The sequence below is a fragment of the Stegostoma tigrinum genome, chromosome 28 (genome assembly GCF_030684315.1).
Source record: "Stegostoma tigrinum isolate sSteTig4 chromosome 28, sSteTig4.hap1, whole genome shotgun sequence".
NCBI lineage: Eukaryota > Metazoa > Chordata > Chondrichthyes > Orectolobiformes > Stegostomatidae > Stegostoma > Stegostoma tigrinum.
The window spans coordinates 9,405,558-9,428,390 of record NC_081381.1 but is presented as its reverse complement, the minus strand read 5'-3'; the positions used below and the strand labels follow the sequence as shown (position 1 = coordinate 9,428,390).

Here is a 22,833-nt window from a genome sequence, read left to right as displayed (position 1 = left end):
CCTGATCATTTCATTATACTCAGAGAGTTTGAAACTCCGAATTGCTCGTTTAGTTTGGTTATTTGAAAAACAGCAGACTGTGAAATGTATCTTCTATTAAGTAATTTCTGATGGCCAAATAAACCTACTGTTTTGTCAAATATTAGGTATTGCCTGCAATGAGCTCATATCATGAACCTTTTCACCCTGGCGAAGGGAGTAATTTCAGAGAAGATCTTTGATCAGTGATGTGGGAAAGGTGAATTTAAAATCGTGTCAGGAACACAGCAAGCTTGTAAAACAATAAAAACAAATTTTAGCATTAGCTCCTCATATACAGAATAGTCATTTCAAGTAGAGTTTGAAAAGATTAATTGAGATTACAATTCTTGGGTCATTTAGGGAATTGCTGGATACTGTGGGATAGGGAGGGAAGTGTACACAATATCCAGATGAAAGGACTGAATGGCTTTCTCCATCTTTGTATGTTCTTAATAATAATAGGAACACCACTTCATATAAAATCTTAGCTAATTTAAAATAATTATTCTGGTTCTAATTTTCTGGATTGGGCCAGTTGTGAATTTCTCCAGTCACTGCCCATACTTGCTTCATTATTTTAAATCCTTTAATTCACTTTTATTGATGTAAAACCATCAGTAATTTTCAAATCGTCACAGTTCAATTGCAGAATCTCTTAAAGAAGGAAGACACAAAAATAATGAAAATCAGAGCTGTTGATGGCACAGACATATTATTTATGCTGCAACTTGCCTCTACTATCGGCTCTGTGAATCTATACCCTACATCAGCCTTCACACAAGAGAACAGAAAGGGTTTAGGAGATTAAACACATAGATTTGGATAACATTTAGAGTGGGGTGATGATCTTGATAGGGAGAATAAAATAAAGCATAAGCTAACTAGTCAAATCCTTAAAAGGTTTACAAAGATGTAATGCTCCTGATACTGAAATCTGTAGAAGTGGAAGGACAGGTTGATTTTTTTTTTAAAAAAGCTAAGTATACAAGATCTTAGATTTTCTAAAATGGGCATAAAGAACATGACAGTGTTGTTATACCCCTTAAAAACCTCTGGTTATTCTGTGGTCCTGCTTTAAGGAAGATGGCAAGGTCGTTGAAAGGATACAGCAGCAATGTGTCATGGAGCTGTCAGCAATATGGCCAAGGCCCAAGGGCATGAGAGGCTTCATGAGAAGAATCTGAAAATTCTCATGCTCTTTTACTTGAGCAGGAAGCTTGAGAAAATCCATTCATTCAACATCATGCAACGTGCTAGTCCTGATTCAGTAATATCATACCTTCCCCTGAATTGAAAGGTTATGAAATTGAGCTCTCTGAGCCATGAGCACTTGATTGGGATTAACACTCCAGCGACCTTGTTAGAAATGCAGGTCCCTCAAAGGGTAAACCAGGACAGCTTGAGCAGTCATCAGGAGCACCAGATGCTCATTGGAGTTTGTACACTGAGCTAAGCTCTGGCACCCCTTCTACCCTCTGTACTTCTTCCTCACCCCTGACCGTCTGCACTGCCCTTAACAGGCTTCAAATGTAAGTCGTTTAATTAGAAACACAAGTGATTCACTGGTGGTGCTTGGTAGATGAAAAATAAACCAGGAATGATTTGGTGATGGGGAGAAGGGAAATGTAGAGTTGTGTGTAAGAGCACTTCTGCTTAGAAGCAGAAGGAAGAGCTGAACTTTGACATATGTAAAAAAAGATTGAGCTTTTCCACTGGTACCCATGAGGTTTGCTGGGAGAGGTGGGTAATGGGTGGTGAGTGGTGGGGATTTGGGGTTTGCACAGGTGCATTGTCTCCCCATCCAACTCTAACTTAAGCTCCCCTTCCCTCCATTAGTTTCTCCCCCTTGGTGTTTGGTTTTCAGTTAATGTAATCATGCCCCTTGAGGGTAGTTTTGTCTTTGTGTAATTTTTTTAAAATGTGATTTTTTTTCTCCCCCACTGCGGGAGTTAGAGACAGGACGGGGAGAGGTTCCAGAAGGGGAGGCTGGGAACCAGGGTTTATACAGAGGAAACAACTAGTTCTCAGAGTAACTTCTCTTCCTTGGCTCAGTGTCTGGATATGACAGTGCACTAAACACTGAGGCTGTGCTGTATTGTCAAGGTATCCCTTTCAAAGGAGACAGAAAGCGAGGCCTGTCACCCCTCTCAGGTGACTTGGTACTATTTGAAGAAAGAGTATGGGAGATCTCCTGGTGTTCTGGGCAACGTCTAACCATGAGCATGCACATCGAAACAGATACTCTATTGTTATCACATTGCTGCTTATGGGAACTTTCTGCACACAAATTCACTCCCATATTTCCAACAAGACAACAGTGACTACATTTGAAACTATTTCAGTAGCTGCAAAGTCTTTCAGGCTATCCTGAGACCATGAAGGGTGCTATAAAAATGCAGTTCCATTTTCCTGGAAAGCTATTACCATAGTTCAGTGAGTGGATAATTGAAGGCCATACATTTAAGATCATCACAGGGCGGCACGGTGGCTCAGTGGTTAGCACTGCAGCCGCACAGCACCCAGGTTCAATTCCCACCTCGGGGGACTGTCTGTGCGGAGTTTGCACGTTCTCCCCGTGTCTGTGTGGGTTTCCTCCGGGTGCTCCGCTTTCCTCCCACAGCCCAAAGATGTGCACGCTAGGTGGATTGGCCATGCTAAATTACCCATAGTGTTCACAGGTGTGTGGGTTATAGGGGGATGGGTCTGGTTGGGATGTTCCAAGGAGCGGTGTGGACTTGTTGGGACAAGCGGCCTGTTCCCACACTGCAGGGAATCTAATCTAATCTAATCTAATCACTGAGAAAAGAAGCTGGTGAAAGGCACATTTGGTATACATGCCTTCATTGGTCAGTACAGTGAGTACTGGAGTTGGGATGCCATGCTGCATCTGTACAGGACATTGTTGAGCATACTTTTGGAATGCTGGGTTCAATTCTGGTCTCCCTGCTATATGATGGATGTTGTTGAACTTGAAAGAACACAGAAAAGATTTACAAGATGTTGCCAGGGTTGGAGGGCTTGAACTATAGGGAGAGGCTGAATAGGCTGGGGCTATTTTCACCGGAATATCAGAGGCTGAGGAGTGACCTTATAGAGGTTTATGAAATCCTGAGGGGCATGGAAAGGTGAATAACCGAGGCCTTTTTCCCAGGGTAGGGAAGCCCAAAACTAGAAACCACAGGTTTAAGGTGAGGGGAAAGATTTAAAAAGGACCTGAGAGGCAACGTTTTCGCACAGAAGGTGGTATGTGTATGGAATGAGCTGCCAGAGGAAGCGCTGGAAGCTTACAGTATTGAAAAGTCATCTGGATGGGCACATGAATAGGATGGGTTTAGAGGGATATGGCCAAATGCTGACAAATGGGATGACATCAGATCAGAGATAGTAGGAACTGCCGATGCTGGAGAATCTGAGATGACACAGTGTAGAGCTGGATGAACACAGCAGCATCAGAAGAGCAGGAAAATTTTCTGAAGAAGGGTCTGGGCCTGAAACATCAGCCTTCCTGCTCCTCTGATGCTGCTTGGCCTGCTGTGTTCATCCAGCTCTACACCTTGTTATCTCTAATGTCAGATTAGGATGTTTGGTCAACATGGATGATTTGGACTGAAGGATCTGTTTCCATGCTCTACAACTCTACCTCACACTAGTCATTTCAAATTGCTCCTTGACTAAGGTGGGCACCATCATTGTAATCCTTGAAATAAAATTTGAATTGCTGAACTCATTCTTGCAGTAAATTTGCTTTTAAATGTTCTTTTAATTTCCACAGAGAGAGCACATCAAGTACCCAGAAGACCCCAGACAGTGGTCATGTCTCACAGGAACCAAAGTCTGAAAACTCATCCAATCAGAGTTCTCCAGAGATACCCACCACCAAGAACAGGTATGTTTAAGTGATTCTGGCTCACACCGACCCACTCAGTAACTCCAGAATCAGCTTGCTATTGACAAACCTCAGTGCTGCCGTGGAAGATGACAAGGGAAATGAGGCTTAGTCTGAAAGCATTATTTTAGATTTACAGGTAAAAAGAATCCAAGCACTGTCATACGAAGAAAATATGAGCAAGAGTAGGCCATTTAGCCCCTCAAGCCTGTACTTATCCAGCTTCCTTATCCATGGATTTCTGTGATTGCCTCAATTACTCCAAGTGGGAACACTTTCCACATTTTAAACACTGTCTTTATAAATAAGATCCTTACTGAATTCCTTAGTGGTTTTATCAGTGACTATCTTAAATTTATAACACACAGTTTTGGACTCTCCCCTCAAATTGAATCTTCTGTAGTTTGTCCAATGTATTGAACTGCTTCTCACTTCTAAAGACCTGTGTCGGATCACCTCTAACCTTTACTGAAGAAAGGAGCCCCAGTGTCTTCGCTGTTTCAGAATCGAGGAACTGAATGTTAATTCAATGGAGAAAGACTGCAGAAAGCTGCAGCACAGGGGGAATTTTTTGGGAGCCCTTGTGTATGGATGACAAAACACAGGCAATAGGAAAACAAATGGTCTGTCAGCCTTTATTTCAAATGGACTGGAGTAGAAAAACAGGGAGCTCTTGCTAAAATTACACAAGACACTTGTCAGATCCCAGGTGGAATACTGCCAAGATTTTGGTCCCTTTACCAAAGGAAAGATGTGCTGGCCTTGGAGGCAGCCCAGAGAATGTTCACTGCCCTTCCTTGGTACAGAGGGATTGTTTTATGAGGAGAGGTGGAGGAGATTGGGCCTGTACTCTTTGCAGTTTATAAGATTGAGAGGTGACTTTGTTGAATCATACAAGATGGGCTTGACAGGGTAAATGCAGAAAGGATGTTTCCCTTTGTGGGGGAATCTAGAACCAAATGGCATCATCTCAGAGTAAGGGGGTCACCCATTTAAGACAAGGATGAGGAATTCTTTTTTTTCTGATGGTTGTGGAGGGGTGGAATTCTTTACCACGGAGCCATGTTGAGGCTGGGTCATTAAGTCTATTGAAGGCTGAGATAGACGGTCTAATCTGTAAGGAAGAGGTCATGTCTATGAGGAAAAGGCAGTAAGTGACCCAGAGGATTATCAGATCAGCCATGATCTCATTGGATGGTGGAACACACTCAATGGGATGAATGGCCTACATTGTTCCTACATCTTATAGTTTTATAGACTATTCTCAATGTACTGGTCTGTGTGAAGTTTCTGCCTTTTGTACCAGCTTTGAACTAAACTTTCCACAGAAGGTCAGATTTATCCTCGTACAGGTGTAATGTCTCATTTGCTGAACCCTTTACGATTACTTTTCAAATCATCATTCTGTCTTCCTTTTATTGTCTCTCAATTTAATCTTCCTTTCCCTCTGTCTTTAGTTTGCTTGCAGAACCTGATGTGACATGGAATTTGCTATTGTAACTGGCACAGTAAATTTTGACCCAATGATAGCTCAGTGCTGACAGACTGGGTCACATCGACTGTAATGGGTGTAATGTTTGCGAAGATTGCAAATACATGTAGCCCAAACTGATTTTAATTTTACAATTGAGAAATCATAAAATGGAATGCCTACCCGTTAAACTTCATTATCAGAATTGGATTCTCCAGAAAAATAGCTTTGATCATTGAATACACATTAAGAAAAAATAACCTACTCCTTGTTCCTGAAGATAACTGTTCCTTTCCTTCACTCTTAGAGCCATAATAAATCAGAAAGCTTCAAATGATGGTCAGGATCTCTCGCGATCATCTTCAAATGCCAGCAGCTTTGCCAGTGTCGTGGAGGAGAATGAAGTTCTTGATGATTATGACACTGGAATGGTAACTGAAAACATTAAATGATGCCTTGGTTTTGGTTAACCTAATTAGTTAAACTCGAGTCACAGTACTGTAACTATTTTTAATGGACATTGGTTCTGGCCCTGTTTTGTCCCCATTCATTCAGCCTCTCCAAGCTTCATGGTGGAATGTGATATACCCTGTAGTCACATCCTGCCTCTGTCCTTCCCAGAGGATCATTCGTCATGTGGTGATCTATACAGAGGGCACCACATTGAGCTCACTGCTGTCCTACATCAATGCCAGAGATACATACTTTCCTGCAGTAACTGGGGACACTGGCTTTGCCTTTTTGTATTATAGAAACTAGCCCTTCAACCCTGGTCCACCATTCACTAGGATCATGGCTGATCATCTGTTTTGATGCTATATCCCTCCTTCCTGCCCATATCTCTTGATGTCCTTAAAATTTAGAAATGTATCTGTCTCTTAAATGTACTGTCCACTATGGGAGTCAAACCAGCCTTCCAGCTACCTTAACAGAAACCAACCAAACCAGCTCAGCACAATCCTGCTGTGTAACCCAGAATCCTCCATTCTCACGGTTCAGCTCGAAACGTATCATTACATTTCTGTGTGAGCCATCAAGATTCCAGCCAAACTTCATCTCAAAAGTGAGTTTTATTCCTCCATTTGTTAAAAAACAGTCATTATCTTCTTGGCCAGTTTCTAACAAATATGGAACTATCTCAAACACAGTAATCAGCAATAAATTGGGGCAGTTGTTAATGACCATTGTTCTTCACTGTGATTGGCTTTGAAGAAAAATGCTCTTTAGCGATTGTTTTATTGGCCAGTGTTGTAACATTTTCTTACAAACTAATTGCCCGTCCAATTTAATTGAAGATCATCTTATTTTCATAAAGGTTTTGGGTAAAAGACAAAATATCTGAAGGAGAACCCCAGGCAATTAAAGCCCTCAACAGTGTGGCATTTATGAAGAGACAATGTCAGCGTTGGGGCTTGGCAACATTTTCAGCTTGTTGAGAGGTTTTGAAAATGAGTTCAGTATTTCCACCGAAATGTGCAATAGTAGCAAAGATTCAGGGAAATGTGTTCTGCTAATGTAGCAGTAATTAACTGGACTACAATCCCTACACAAAGACTCATAACAGAATTAACTTCATCCTGGATAAGTGATAATGGGAACTGCAGATGTTGGAGAATCCAAGATAATGAAATGTGAGGCTGGATGAACACAGCAGACCCAGCAGCATCTTAGGAGCACAAAAGCTGATGTTTCGGTCCTAGACCCTTCATCTGAGAGGGGGATGGGGTGAGGGTTCTGGAATAAATAGGGAGAGAGGGGGAGGCGGACCGAAGATGGAGAGAAAAGAAGATAGGTGGAGAGGAGAGTATAGGTGGGGAGGTAGGGAGGGGATAGTTCAGTCCAGGGAAGACGGACAGGTCAAGGAGGTGGGATGAAGTTGGTAGGTAGGAGATGGAGGTGCGGCTTGGGGTGGGAGGAAGGGATGGGTGAGAGGAAGAACAGGTTAGGGAGGCAGAGACAGGTTGGACTGGTTTTGGGATGCAGTAGGTGGAGGGGAAGAGCTGGGCTGGTTGTGTGGTGCAGTGGGGGGAGGGGACGAACTGGGCTGGTTTTGGGATGCGGTGGGGAAAGGGGAGATTTTGAAGCTGGTGAAGTCCACATTGATACCATTGGGCTGCAGGGCTCCCAAGCGGAATATGAGTTGCTGTTCCTGCAACCTTCGGGTGGCATCATTGTGGCACTGCAGGAGGCCCGTGATCGACATGTCATTTAAAGAATGGGAGGGGGAGTGGAAATGTTTTGCGACTGGGAGGTGCAGTTGTTTATTGCGAACTGAGCGGAGGTGTTCTGCAAAGCGGTCCCCAAGCCTCTGCTTGGTTTCCCCAATGTAGAGGAAGCCACACCGGGTACAGTGGATGCAGTATGCCACATTGGCAGATGTGCAGGTGAACCTCTGCTTAATGTGGAAAGTCATCTTGGGGCCTAGGATAGGGGTGAGGGCGGAGGTGTGGGTGCAAGTGTAGCATTTCCTGCGGTTGCAGGGGAAGGTGCCGGGTATGGTGGGGTTGGAGGGCAGTGTGGAGCAAACAAGGGAGTCACGGAGAGAGTGGTCTCTCCGGAAAGGAGACAGGGGTGGGGATGGAAAAATGTCTTGGGTGGTGGGGTCGGATTGTAGGTGGCGGAAGTGTCGGAGGATGATACGTTGTATCCGGAGGTTGGTGGGGTGGTGTGTGAGAACGAGGGGGATCCTCTTTGGGCGGTTGTGGCGGGGGCGGGGTGTGAGGGATGTGTTGCGGGAAATGCGGGAGACGTGGTCAAGGGCGTTCTCGACCACTGTGGGGGGAAAGTTGCGGTCCTTGAAGAACTTGGACATCTGGGATGTGCGGGAGTGGAATGCCTCATCGTGGGAGCAGATGCGGCAGAGGCGGAGGAATTGGGAATAGGGGATGGAATTTTTGCAGGAGGGTGGGTGGGAGGAGGTGTATTCTAGGTAGCTGTGGGAGTCGGTGGGCTTGAAATGGACATCAGTTACAAGCTGGTTGCCTGAGATGGAGACTGAGAGGTCCAGGAAGGTGAGGGATGTGCTGGAGATGGCCCAGGTGAACTCAAGGTTGGGGTGGAAGGTGTTGGTGAAGTGGATGAACTGTTCGATCTCCTCTGGGGAGCAAGAGGCGGCGCCGATATAGTCATCAATGTAACGGAGGAAGAGGTGGGGTTTGGGGCCTGTGTAGGTGTGGAAGAGGGACTGTTTCACGTAACCGACAAAGAGGCAGGCATAGCTGGGGCCCATGCGGGTGCCCATGGCCACCCCCTTAGTCTGTAGGAAGTGGGAGGAATCGAAAGAGAAGTTGTTGTGGGTGAGGACGAGTTCGGCTAGGCGGATGAGGGTGTCGGTGGAGGGGGACTGGTCGGGCCTGCGGGACAGGAAGAAGCGGAGGGCCTTGAAGCCATCTGCATGCGGAATACAGGTGTATAGGGACTGGACGTCCATGGTGAAAATGAGGTGTTGGGGCCAGGGAATTGGAAGTTCTGGAGGAGGTGGAGGGCGTGGGTGGTGTCACGGACGTAGGTAGGGAGTTCCTGGACCAAAGGGGAGAAAATGGAGTCCAGATAGGTGGAGATGAGTTCGGTGGGGCAGGAGCAGGCTGAGACGATGGGTCGACCAGGGCAGGCAGGTTTGTGGATTTTTGGAAGGAGATAGAAACGGGCCGTGCAGGGTTGGGGAACAATGAGGTTGGAGGCTGTGGGTGGGAGGTCCCCTGAGGTGATGAGGTCATGAATGGTGTTGGAGATGATGGTTTGGTGCTCGGGTGTGGGGTCATGATCGAGGGGGCGGTAGGAGGTGGTGTCGGAGAGTTGGTGTTTGGCCTCGGCGATGTAGAGGTCAGTGCGCCATACTACCACTGCGCCACCCTTGTCTGCGGGTTTGATGGTGAGGTTGGGATTGGAGCGGAGGGCTGCCTATTGTGCGGGGGAGAGGTTGGAGTGGGTGAGAGGGGTGGAGAGGTTGAGGCGGTTAATGTCTCGACGGCAGTTAGAGATGAAGAGGTCGAGGGAAGGTAGGAGGCCTGGTGGTGGTGTCCAGGAGGAGGACTTGTGTTGGAAGCGGGTGAAGGGGCCAGTGGAGGGAGGGTTAGGCTCAGGGTTGAAGAAGTAGGCATGGAGGCGAAGGCGGCGGAAAAACTGCTCTATGTCCAACCGCTACAACCACACATCAACGAATACCAGGCAAGGTTGGACATAGAGCAGTTTTTCCGCCGCCTTCGCCTCCACGCTTACTTCTTCAACCGGGAACCTAACCCTCCTGCCACTGACCCCTTCACCCGCTTCCAACACAAGTCCTCCTCCTGGACACTACCTCCAGGCCTCCTACCCTCCCCCGACCTCTTCATCTCCAACTGCCGTCAAGACATTAACCGCCTCAACCTCTCCACCCCTCTTCACCCACTCCAACCTCTCCCCCGCAGAACGGGCAGCCCTCCGCTCCCTCTGCTCCAACCCCAAGCTCACCATCAAACCCGCAGACAAGGGTGGCGCAGTGGTAGTATGGCGCACTGACCTCTACATCGCCGAGGCCAAATGCCAACTCTCCGACACCACCTTCTACGAGCCCCTCGATCACGGCCCCACCCCCGAGCACCAAACCATCATCTCCAACACCATTCATGACCTCATCACCCCAGGGGACCTCCCACCCACAGCCTCCAACCTCATTGTTCCCAACCGCGCATGGCCCGTTTCTATCTCCTTCCCAAAATACACAAACCTGCCTGCCCTGGTCGACCCATCGTCTCAGCCTGCTCCTGTCCCACCGAACTCATCTCCACCTATCTGGACTCCATTTTCACCCCTTTGGTCCATGACCTCCCCACCTACGTCCATGACACCACCCACGCCCTCCACCTCCTCCAGGACTTCCAATTCCCTGGCCCCCAACACCTCACTTTCACCATGGACGTCCAGTCCCTATACACCTGCATTCCGCATGCAGATGGCCTCAACGCGCTCCGCTTCTTCCTGTCCCGCAGGCCCGACCAGTCCCCCTCCACCAACGCCCTCATCCACCTAGCCGAACTGGTCCTCACCCTCAACAACTTCTCTTTTGATTCCTCCCACTTCCTACAGACAAAGGGGGTGGCCATGCGCATCTGCATGGGCCCCAGCTATGCCTGCCTCTTTGTAGGTTACGTGGAACAGTCCCTCTTCCGCACCTACACAGGCCCCAAACTCCACCTCTTCCTCCATTACATTGATGACTGTATCGGCGCCGCCTCTTGCTCCCCAGAGGAGCTCGAACAGTTCATCCACTTCACCAACACCTTCCACCCCAACCTTGAGTTCACCTGGGCCATCTCCAACACATCCCTCACCTTCCTGGACCTCTCAGTCTCTATCTCAGGCAACCAGCTTGTAACTGATGTCCATTTCAAGCCCACCGACTCCCACAGCTACCTAGAATACACCTCCTCCCACCCACCTTCCTGCAAAAATTCCATCCCCTATTCCCAATTCCTCCGCCTCCGCCGCATCTGCTCCCAGGATGAGGCATTCCACTCCCGCACATCCCAGATGTCCAAGTTCTTCAAGGACCGCCACTTTCCCCCCACAGTGGTCGAGAACGCCCTTGACCGCGTCTCCCGTATTTCCCGCAACACATCCCTCACACCCCGCCCCCGCCACAACCGCCCAAAGAGGATCCCCCTCGTTCTCATACACCACCCCACCAACCTCCGGATACAACGCATCATCCTCCGACACTTCCGCCATCTACAATCCGACCCCACCACCCAAGACATTTTTCCATCCCCACCCCTGTCTGCTTTCCGGAGAGACCACTCTCTCCGTGACTCCCTTGTTCGCTCCACACTGCCCTCCAACCCCACCACACCCGGCACCTTCCCCTGCAACTACAGGAAATGCTACACTTGCCCCCACACCTCCTCCCTCACCCCTATCCCAGGCCCCAAGATGACATTCCACATTAAGCAGAGGTTCACCTGCACATCTGCCAATGTGGTATACTGCATCCGCTGTACCCGGTGCGGCTTCCTCTACATTGGGGAAACCAAGCGGAGGCTTGGGGACCGCTTTGCAGAACACCTCCACTCAGTTCGCAACAAACAACTGCACCTCCCAGTCGCAAACCTTTTCCACTCCCCCTCCCATTCTTTAAATGACATGTCCATCATGGGCCTCCTGCACTGCCACAATGATGCTACCCGAAGGTTGCAGGAACAGCAACTCATATTCCGCCTGGGAACCCTGCAGCCATATGGTATCAATGTGGACTTCACCAGTTTCAAAATCTCCCCTTCCCCCACTGCATCCCTAAACCAGCCCAGTTCGTCCCCTCCACCCACTGCACCACACAACCAGCCCAGCTCTTCCCCCCCCACCCACTGCATCCCAAAACCAGTCCAACCTGTCTCTGCCTCCCTAACCGGTTCTTCCTCTCACCCATCCCTTCCTCCCACCTCAAGCCGCACCCCCATCTACCTACTAACCTCATCCCACCTCCTTGACCTGTCCGTCTTCCCTGGACTGACCTATCCCCTCCCTACCTCCCCACCTATACTCTCTCCACCTATCTTCTTTACTCTCCATCTTCGGTCCGCCTCCCCCTCTCTCCCTATTTATTCCAGAACCTTCACCCCATCCCCCTCTCTGATGAAGGGTCTAGGCCCGAAACGTCAGCTTTTGTGCTCCTGAGATGCTGCTGGGCCTGCTGTGTTCATCCAGCCTCATATTTCATTCACTTCCTCCTGGAAGCAGGTTTGGAGGCAATTTTGAACTGAGTTATAATGGTATTTGGCTTATTTCTAAACAATCTCCAGGAACACATGATATTTCATTGTTAACTGGTGACATGAAATGAAATAACCCCATAGAAGCTGGGATCCCATCACCAAGCCACCCTATATTTACACTTGGAGTTGTTTCCACCCCAGAGCGAAGGATTGATGGTCTCAGAATCACTGATCAGTTGTTTTGGGGATGTACAGGAGGAAACATTTGTCCTCTGAGTTTTATAAACATCTGGAACATTCTTCCCAGAGACGTGTGGACATTCAGTTGTAGAATATTTCCAAGATGGAGATCCATAGATTTTCAGACAGTTTGAATTTGGAAAGTGGAATTATTGAATCCCTACAGTGTGGAAATTGACCATTCAGCTCATCAAATTACCCTCCATGCCATCCACGTAACCCTGCATTCCCCATGGCTAACCCACCTAGATTGTACATCCCTCAACTCAACGGGTAATTTAGCATAGCCAGGCCACCTAATCTGCACATCTTTGGACTGTGGGAGGAAACTGGACCACCCAGAGGAAACCCACACAGACACAGGGAGACTGTACAAACTCCACACAGACAGTCACCTGAAGATAGAATTAAACCTGGGTTCCTGGCTCTGTGAGGCAGCAGTGCTAACCACTGAGCCACTGTGCTGCCCAGAATTGAGCTTCATGATCAGCCATGATCTTACTGGATGGTGGAGCAGGCTGAAGGGCCTCCTCCTGTTCTGGTCTTTGCGTTTGTGACGTTTGTCAAAACAGCAGAATTTATTATCTGCTGTTAGAATATGATCCCTGACTCCCTGACTAACACCTGCAGCTAAAATCTGTCAAACTCTAACAAGAGCTCAATGTAGCTGTAAACTCACTCCACCTCCCACTGTATAACCCCCATCTCATTCCCCAGCCAATCCTGTCAGTGCAGAGTCTTTTGCTGTGCCTGTCTGTATACAGTTAATCTACTCCTCGGTTTCTCCCACCCTGAGCATATTGTCCTTCACAGATTCTGTGGAGCTGAACATGGATCAATCTCTGATGTTTGTTTGTGTAAACAGGACAGCCTTTCTTCGGTTGGAATGCCTCATAAAAGGGACTCGTTCACCTATACCACATGGTTGGATGACAGTGTGAGCATGATGAGTGCTCTGAGTGCTGGCAGCTTGGCAGGTGCGTTTGAGCAGGTTCATTTCTGGTCTCCACTTACACGATACATCAGAATCAAATGTCCCTCATTCATAGCCATGTAGAAAATAGGAGTAGGCTATTGAACTCTTCAAACCTGCACTGCAATTCTTTAGGATCATGGCTGATCATCCAACTGTCATCAGCATGTTACCACTTCTCCCCCAACATTGTTCCCACTGAAGCTAATGACCACACTTACCCTATTAGCTTCCAGATATCTCACTGAGATGATCTTGAGCACCTTGCTTCTCATTGCAGTGTTTTCAAATCTCGTAATAAACCATTGCACACAAATTCACTACATCATTGTGAACATAATTACGGTATCTGAACTTGTGGCAAATGCTGTTGGATGCAACATAGTCAGATCAAGAAAGAAACAAGGCAAAGATCGACCCTTTGGAATAAAACGAAAGAAAAAGCAAGCATCTAGAACAAAATTAAGGTAGAGGTCCTGAGCAAACATTTTGGAGCTTCATGTTGGATGTAAAAGGTTGAGTCTGGTTCCTTGTGTTTCACTGGAACATTGCAGCAGACTGCAGACAGAAAGATGCAGGGGGCATGATGAAGGATTAACATGACAAGCAAGCAGAAGTGCAGGGTTGTGCTTGCATTCAGAGCAGAGGTTTTCTGCAAAGCGGTCTTCGAGTCTACATCAGTTCTCCCCGATATAGAGGAGACCGCATTGTGAGCAGTGAATACAGAGGGTACTCGGGTATCACAGCAAGTAGAGTAATTTGCTGCCTCACCTGGAAGACAAGTCTTGGCCAGCGAGGATGGAGCAGGTATTGCATCTCCTGTGTTTGCACAAAAAAGTGTAATTGGGAAGGAAGGGAGTGCCAAGGGTGACTGAGGAGTGGACTGGGGTATGGAGAAAGGACTGGTTTGTGTGTAATCCTGGATGGAGAGACATGTGTTTGATAATTGCACCACACTGACGATGGTGGGAATGACAGATCTTGGTGAGGTGGGGCGTGAGGTAAAAGAGGACCCTACTGACCACACTGGCCAGGAGTTATCAGTTAACGGAAAAGGAAGACGTCTTAGAAGGACTGGTGGGGAAAGCACAGGATAGGCGCCTCAGAGATGGAGAAACTGGGATTTTGGAATGGAGTCTTTACAGGAAGCAGGATGTGAGGAAGAGTAGTTGAGGTAGTGTTTCTTCACTGTGTCCAACGCCACTCTTTCTGACGGTGCATCATAAACTCTTTGTGTTTCATCTCCCTGGGCCTACCACCTTTGAAACAGATTCTTCTATATTTTTTTCTGCCTTTCCTCCCCTACCACCAGGTTTAAAAACTGTAGCATTTCCCTTCTGTTCTGATGAAAGGTCATTGACCCAAAACGTTAACTCAGCTCCCGTCACTCCCACAGCAGTTTCTCTAGCAGCTCTCGGAACTTGTGCTTTCATTACCTTTGTTTTTGTCAGTTCTGGTGTCTGATGGTTAGAATCTTTAGCCTCGTTCCAATATCAGTTGTATTCTGAGTCCTTATTTTTATGGATTCACAATTTTCTTCTCGATCAGTTTCCTTCTTCGGTTACATTTACAAACCTCTGGCTAGGAATTGGTTTGTAGCTATTTTTAGGCTGTAAGTAGGTGACACATTCAGAAGTGCACTCAAGGCTCCTACAAGATTGACCATCAAATTAAATTTGCATAATTTTGTGAAAATGTTGTCAATTGGCTCACAATCAATGTGGGTTTCCAATCTGTCCTGCCTGGAATTGAGAGGCCAGCTAGTGTGGGAATCTCTCACTAAGAACTACAGAAACACTCAGTGATTAACTTGGTGAACTCTCAACCAGTCCCTTGGAAAGCTTTGAAATCTTCCTGGAGAAGCGGTGAGCAGTTTAGGATCCAGGAAGTGGATTACAACCTGGGAACACTTAGAAAGTCCTTTTGAAGGAGAAGACCAAACCAACTGAGGGTGTTGCCTATCACTCTTGAAATTTTTTTCCTTCTCAACATGCAGCCACACTGATGGGTTGACTACTGGCCTAGGCAGAGGCCCAAGGTCTGTTGTTTCACGGGGGATTGGGGAGCATATTGGATGGGAAGGTCAGGGAGGTGGAGGAGACGGTGGGGAAATGTGTCACCAAATCATTTGGCAATAAACTTGGGGCAGTGGGTCCAGGACAGGGCGATATCCGATTGTGCTTTTAAAGACTAGCTATGATCAGCAGCAGGTTGGATTGTAGGGTGAAGCAGGATATCATCGGAGGCGGCAGGATGTCCTTGTGTTCTTCCCAACAACATTCGTCAGCCTGAGTTATTCCTCAATGTGAGATTTCTACAGCACCCATCTTTGTTTATCTCTTCTGAGTAAGTCTATCCGTGCCCTTTAGAATGGATTGATGAGATCCCAGCTCCAACTGACAGAATAGAACTTGCCTCCTGATTCTTTTACACAATTCATTTCCACGACTGTTTTCAGCAAACTGCTCAAACTTGAAAAACTATAAACGCTCACAACTTTAAAAAGGAAGTTTAAAAACAATTCACAATGAGGTAGCTTTTGTAAACATTTTCTTGTCAGAATGATCCTTAGTTTGAAAGTTGCCTGAGTTTCAACCACTTGACACTTCAAACACAATGTCAAGTGTCAGAACCCTCTGAACTACTTTGGAGTTTAAAGGGCATTTTTTTCAGTGTTTTGTCATGCACATACTAGTCTTGCCAACTGTTTTAATGTGTGTAGGTGGCTCACGGCCGGTCCTGGATGGTAACCGTGTCAATGACTTACCGAGACCAGAGATCAAAATTAAACTTGAGAAAACCGAACAGCAGAAACTCAGCCAGGTAAGAAAATGTCACAGGTCGTGTTGTTCCTGCTGTGTTTTTGTCCACTCTGTGCTTGTACAAATTGTGTATTCTGAGCCTTGTGTTTGTTGCCAGTTTTGTTCTGTTCAGCATTAATTTTCTGTGAAAGCATTTTTATTTTGATAAAAGTAAAATTCAGCAACCTTTAATGATTTTTTTTAAATCATAGTGGGCTAAAGTTTTGGTTCAGTGTGTTATTTTCACAGCCAGGTAGAAAATGAAATGTACAAAAAATTACCAGTATGGTTCAGGGTTTTCAGAAACCTCACGCCCTCCCCCACCACCAAACTCACTGAAAAACTATTAATTCATTGATTAAAACATTAAGCTTATACAACATTCAGAGACACACTCTTCCAATACAACTTTTCATTCATTTTCCACACAAATGAAGAAGGAAAAATTGAGGTAATTTTGGTTTAGAAGTGTGAAGTCCTATTTATTTTGCACCCATCATTGTCAGTGTTAGGAAAAAAATTAGTGTGGCCATGGGAAAGGAGGACTGGGATTAATTGAGATAATAAGGTGTGTAGCTGGATCAACAGGAAATCTGCTCCTAAGATGCTGCTTGGCCTGCTGTGTTCCTCCAGCTCCACACCTTGTTATCTTGGAACCTCCAGCATCTGCAGTTCCTACTATCTCTGGGATTAACTGGATGTTTTTCCTAAAGGCTTTTTTAAAAAAAATTACAGGGTGCGGGTGTCACTAGCTGCACCAGCATTCATTGTCCAGCACTAATTGCCCAGAGGGCAGTGAGGAGCCAATCACATTGCTGTGGGTCTGGAGTCGCATTTAATCCAGTCCGAGGTAAATTTTCTTCCCTAAAGGACATTGATGAACTAAATGGGTTTAACCTCACAATCAGTAATGATTTCTTGGTCACTGTTAAATTTTTAATTCCAGAATATTTTTTGAATTTAAATTCGACCATCTGCCATGGCAGGATTTGAACCCAGGTCCCCAGAACATTACCTTGGTTTCTGGATTAATAGACTAGCGATAATACCAACAGACTGTTACCTACCCCTGACCGGGCACCATAGGTCAAATAGCTTTGTTCTGTAGTAAATGTTAGAGACACTCAGTGGACCAGTCAGTATCTGGAAACAAAATATGCTGGAGGTCACAGCGGATCAAGTAGATCACCTGCTTTGATCTCCAGCATTTTTTGTTTTGAGTTCAGATTCCAGCAGTAATTTGCTTCTAATATCTGGAGACAGATGCTGTATAATGTTTCTGTCCTGTGGGCTCTGAAGAATGAGCAATTTTCAAACAGAACAAACTCAGATTACCTCTACAACTTATTAATCCAGTGTTCCCAACCTATTTATGTTGTAAATAGTTAATTCTAGCAAATCATTTCAACACACAAATGGATTTACATTAGCCCAGCACCCATTGTTAAATGAATCTAGAATCTTATACTTAGCAAGGCTCAGTTGGAGAGTGGAGTTGGAATTCACAAGCTGCACACTGGGAAAGTTTGTCTTTCAGATTTCTTTACAAAGTTCCTTCATACATACACTGTAGAAGTGTGTGTGACACTATATACACACAGAGAAGTTTTACTTACTAGTGAATACAACAGAGCAAATGTTATCTGCTTTAATTGTTCTTATGGAACCAAAGAATGTTGGGGCTGAGGAAAATTTGGATAATAAAATTGTTAAAATTGGTTGCATACACATTGTCTTGTAATTAAATGCCAATGAGCTGCCAGACAATGTCATGGAGGCTGGTATAATTACAACATTGAAAGGGCATCTGGATGGGTATATAAATGGGAAGGGTTTAGAGGGATATGGGCCAAATACTGGCAAATGGGACTAGATTTATTTAGGATATCTGGTCAGAATGGATGAGTTGGACCCCCCAAGCGCCTGTTTCTGTACTGTATATCTATATGACTCTATGACTCATGAGTATAAACAATCATCTGTTATTTTATTGTATATGCCATGATATGTTATTTCTTGCAATCTGTGCATTTTGCAACATGAATGAATTCAACACTTCAGTCCATATAATAGTGTCTGCTGGGGATTCTACCTGATCATTATAATCCTCTTCCTATATCAGTCTTAAAACAGTTTGCTGATGTGAACTGCCAGTTGTATATTTTCACCTGAAATAATTTCCATCAGTATCCAGTTTCACATTGCTTTTCTTGTCCTCACAAGTTTGAGAATAGTTTGTACTGAACAAAGTGACTATGATATAGAAAAGCCACTATTCATGAGCTTGTTAGGCAATCTGCTGTTATCAAAAAAGAATTTCAGTTGTAGAGTATTGACTGGCTCTTTGTGTCCATTCTTGGCATGTGATTTTAGAATTCAACTGAGTGCTGCTCCTTTCAGGCTTTCTGTGCCTGCTCACAGCCATTACCACCATTGATCAGATCTGGCTGTTACTAAAAGTTTAAATGTTCCAATTCTGATTAGATAGGTCATCCATAACCTACATGAGTAAGTTACGTGTAAATGAGTGCAAAAACACAATAATTTGCATTCATTCATATACATTTAAAGAGGTTGACATCAGTAGCACAACAGCAGGGTCATAAAACAAGGAAAATAGGAATGCGAGTAGGCAGTTCAGCCCTTCGAGCCTGCTTCCCATACCCTTCAGTCCCTTTAGCCTTGAGGACTATATCCAACTTCTACCAGAAAACATTCACTATTTTGGGCTCAATTGCTTTATGTGACAGAGAATTCCACAGGCTGTCCACTCTCTGGGAGAAGATATTTCGTCTCAGCTCAGTCCAATCTGATCAAACTGTCCAGCTAGAAATCGGTCAAAGCTGATCTCAGTAACTCCAGCAGTGAACGGTATCATTTGTTTAATGATTGTGAGAAGTAGGAAATAGAAATGAGAGAGAAAAATGACAACATTTACTAACTAAATACTGAGAAAACATGTCAACATCCTAATGGTGCATTTAACTTCCAATACAACATGATAGCAGGTCCACTGCAGGCTTGTACACTGAGTCACAGTTGCTTCCACAGAATCTAAGACTCCTCTAAAGATGATTTTGTAACAAGTTTGAGAACAACTATGTTCAAGTCGCTCTTTCCCATTTCTTTCTGGATGTTCCACAGCTAACACAAAAACGCAAAATTGCCTTTAATGGAGTTCTCCATTCAATGGGCTGGGTTGGAGCATCTTCACTTGTTGTGGTCCAGCAGAGTCAAGGATTGCTCATGGCCCACAGAGAAAGGGAATATTTTAGAAGCCACTGTCCCCACCTGCACAGCAATTCCTGTCCTGTTCCAACTGTAAAGATCCTGAGACCACTTTCACATTTACAGATAGACATCACTGAGGTACTAGGGTACTAGGAGGCTGTGGGGCTAGAGTACGAGGTGGGTGTGGGTCTAGAGTACCAGGTGGCTGTGAGGAAAGAGTACCAGATGGGAGTGGGGCTAGAGTACCAGATGGGTGTGAGAGAAGAGTACCAGGTGGGTGTGGGGCTAGAGTACCAGGTGGGTGTGGGGCTAGAGTACCAGGTGGGTATGGGGCTAGAGTACCAGGTGGGTGTGGGGCTAGAGTACCAAATGGGTGTGGGGCTAGAGTACCAAATGGGTGTGGGGCTAGAGTACCAAATGGGTGTGGGGCTAGAGTACCAGGTGGGTGTGGGGCTAGAGTACCAGGTGGGTGTGGGTTTCAGGTATCAGGTGGATGTGGGGCTAGAGTACGAGGTGGGTGCAGGGCTAGAGTACGAGGTGGGTGCAGGGCTAGAGCACCAGGAGGTTGTGGGGCTAGAGCACCAGGTGGGCGCGGGGCTAGAGCACCAGGTGGGCGCGGGGCTAGAGCACCAGGTGGCTGCGGGGCTAGAGCACCAGGTGGGTGCGGGGCTAGAGCACCAGGAGGTTGCGGGACTAGAGCACCAGGAGGTTGCGGGGCTCGAGGTCCAGGTGGGCGTGGGGCTCGAGGTCCATGTGGGCGTGGGGCTCGAGGTCCAGGTGGGCGCGGGGCTCGAGGTCCAGGTGGGCGTGGGGCGCGAGGTCCAGGTGGGCACGGGGCAAGAGCACCAGGTGGGTGCAGGGCTAGAGCACCAGGTGGGTGCGGGGCTCGTGCACCAGGTGGGTGCGGGGCTAGAGTACCAGGTGGGTGTTTGCTGAGTACCACATGAGTGTGGGGCTGCAGTACCAGCAGGCGATGGAGCTGGGGTACCAGGTGTGTGTGAGGCTCAGTTATCAGGTTGCTGAGAGAGTAACAAGTGATTGAGTGCTTGGAGTGAGTCAGGATAGGTCCAGTTGGGAAGTGATCTTTTAGATCTTGGAGTAAAATGGAGGAATAAAGGGAGTTGGAGATTGAGTTACCCCAGAGGATGGGGTCTAGTTTGGGGGAAGGGAATTGGAAATTGAGAATCAGGTTCAGCAGGCCAGGGCAAGGAGGTTGTGTAAGGGAGAGCTGTGTGGATACAGCCAGGGATCAGAAGGTGGGTGCCTCCCATGCAGAGGTGTGACAAGGGCAGAGTTTGTGGTTGATGAGATGGGGTCAGATTCATGGTTATCTAGGAGTTTGAGCAGGTTTGAATCCCAGTAACTTTTGCCAGTTAACTGTTGAGTGAAGTCAGCTGGAATCCTCCGAGATCTCTAACTTAGAGTTTCCAAACTCTAAACAACTGGGTAATTCCCTTCTTGAGTTTCAACTTGTGGACAACTCCTAATGAGTTCTGCTGTATCTGACCAGCCATGTGGCCACGATACACAACTCCCGTCAATTCTACCTCAGCAACAAACTTCCCATCACAGAATCAGTTTTCACAGTTTACCGAGGAGGTCATTTCCCCAAAAACCAAAGCCAAGAAACTTACCAGAAAGACATGATTCCTTTATTTTTAATGTAGAACATAGAACATAGAAAAGTACAGCACAGTACAGGCCCTTTGGCCCACGATGTTGTGCCATGGAATAATACTAATCCAAAAATAAAATAACCTAACCTACATTCCCCTCAATTCACTGCTGTCCATGTGCATGTCCAGCAGTCGCTTAAATGTCACTAATGACTCTGCTTCTATGACTACCACTGGTAAACTATTCCATGCGCTCACAACTCTCTGGGTGAAGAACCTCCCTCTGACGTCTCCTCTATACCTTCCCCCCAACACCTTAAAACTATGACCCCTCGTGTTAGCCATTTCTGCCCTGGGAAATAGTCTCTGGCTATCAACTCTATCTATGCCTCTCATTACCTTGTATACCTCAATGAGGCCCCCTCTCCTCCTCCTTTTCTCCAATGAACTCAATAAGATTTGTGAGGCATGACCTGCCCCCCTCAAAGCCATGCTGACTCCCTTTAATCACGCTATGCTTTTCCAAATATTCATAAATCCTATCCCTCAGAATTCTTTCCAAAACCTTGCTGACCACAGACATAAGACTGACTGGTCTGTAATTTCCAGGGATTTCCCTATTCCCCTTCTCGAAAAGAGGAACAACATTTGCCTCCCTCCAATCTTCTGGTACGACTCCCGTGGAGAGCGAGGAAGCAAAGATCTTCGCCAGCAGCTTAGCAACCTCCTTTCTTGCTTCCTGTAGCAACCTAGAATAAATCTGGTCTGGCCCTGGGGACTTATCAATCTTAATGTTCGCTAAAATTTCCAGCACATCGACTTCCTCAATCTCAATCTGTTCAAGCCTGTTCTCCTGCTCCTCAAAGTTCTCATTCACAACAAGGCCCCTTTTCTTAGTGAAAACCGAAGCAAAAAACTCATTTAGGGCTTCCCCTATCTGCTCAGACTCCACGCACAAGTTCCCTACGCTATCCCTGATTGGCCCTACCTTCTCCCTGATCATTCTCTTATTCCTCACGTATGAGTAAAATGCCTTTGGGTTCTCCCTAATCCTTCCTGCCAAGCCTTTCTCGTGCCCCCTCCTGGCCCTCCTCAGTCCACTTTTGAGCTCCTTCCGAGCAAGCCTGTAATCCTCTAAAGCTGTGCTAGACCCTTGCTTCCTCCACCTTAAGTAAGCTGCCTTTTTCTTTTTGATGAGAAGCACCTCTGTTCCCATCATCCAAGGCTCCTTAATCTTACCCCTTCTTACCTGTCTCTTTGGAACAAATTTATGCATCACTCGCAACAACAGCTCCTGAAACAGCCTCCACATGTCTGCTGTGATTTTTCTGTGGAACAATTGCTCCCAATCTGTACTTCCCAACTCCTGTCTGATAGCGTCATAGTTTCCTTTACCCCAGTTAACTATCTTCCCCTGGTAACTGCTCCTTTCCCTTTCCATGGCTATGGTAAACGTGAGGCTGTTGTGGTCACTGTCGCTAAAGTGCTCTCCCACCACGAGATCTGATACCTGTCCTGGCTCTTTGCCAATACATGGTTAAATTTGTTCTTTTTCAAATGACATCTTCAGCAACGTATTACACACATCTGCAGCAGGTGAGATTTAAACCTGGGCTTCCTGGGTCAGAGGTAGGAACACTACCAGCGCACCACAAAATCCCTAAATGATTAATTTGTTAAGAAATTATTGAATTTGTTCGTATCTTTGCTGAGAGAAACATGTGGAGCCTGTTAATTGCCTGTGCTCATAGAACTGGGCAGGACAGTCTCCATGGTACGATTGGTCAGTACCTTCAGCTGTTACCTGAAAGGTCGGTGGTTCAAAACCTACTCGGGCGATGCTCTCTTTGAAAGGGCCCTCTTGTGGTGCAGTGGCAGTGTCGCTATTTCTGCACTAGGAGGCCCAGG

At 46.5% G+C, this 22,833-nt stretch overlaps 1 protein-coding gene across 20 annotated transcripts in view; it reads left to right on the top strand.

The window, feature by feature from the left end:
* rap1gapa (RAP1 GTPase activating protein a) overlaps nt 1-22,833 on the top strand; it is a 599,377-nt gene that overhangs the window by 564,998 nt on the left and 11,546 nt on the right. For all 20 annotated transcript variants that reach the window (XM_059655569.1, XM_059655567.1, XM_059655576.1 and 17 more), the window contains 4 exons: nt 3,794-3,907; nt 5,686-5,809; nt 13,170-13,281; nt 16,000-16,100. In XM_059655569.1, the coding sequence (XP_059511552.1) occupies nt 3,794-3,907; nt 5,686-5,809; nt 13,170-13,281; nt 16,000-16,100 (451 nt within the window). The remainder of the gene's footprint in view (nt 1-3,793; nt 3,908-5,685; nt 5,810-13,169; nt 13,282-15,999; nt 16,101-22,833) is intronic.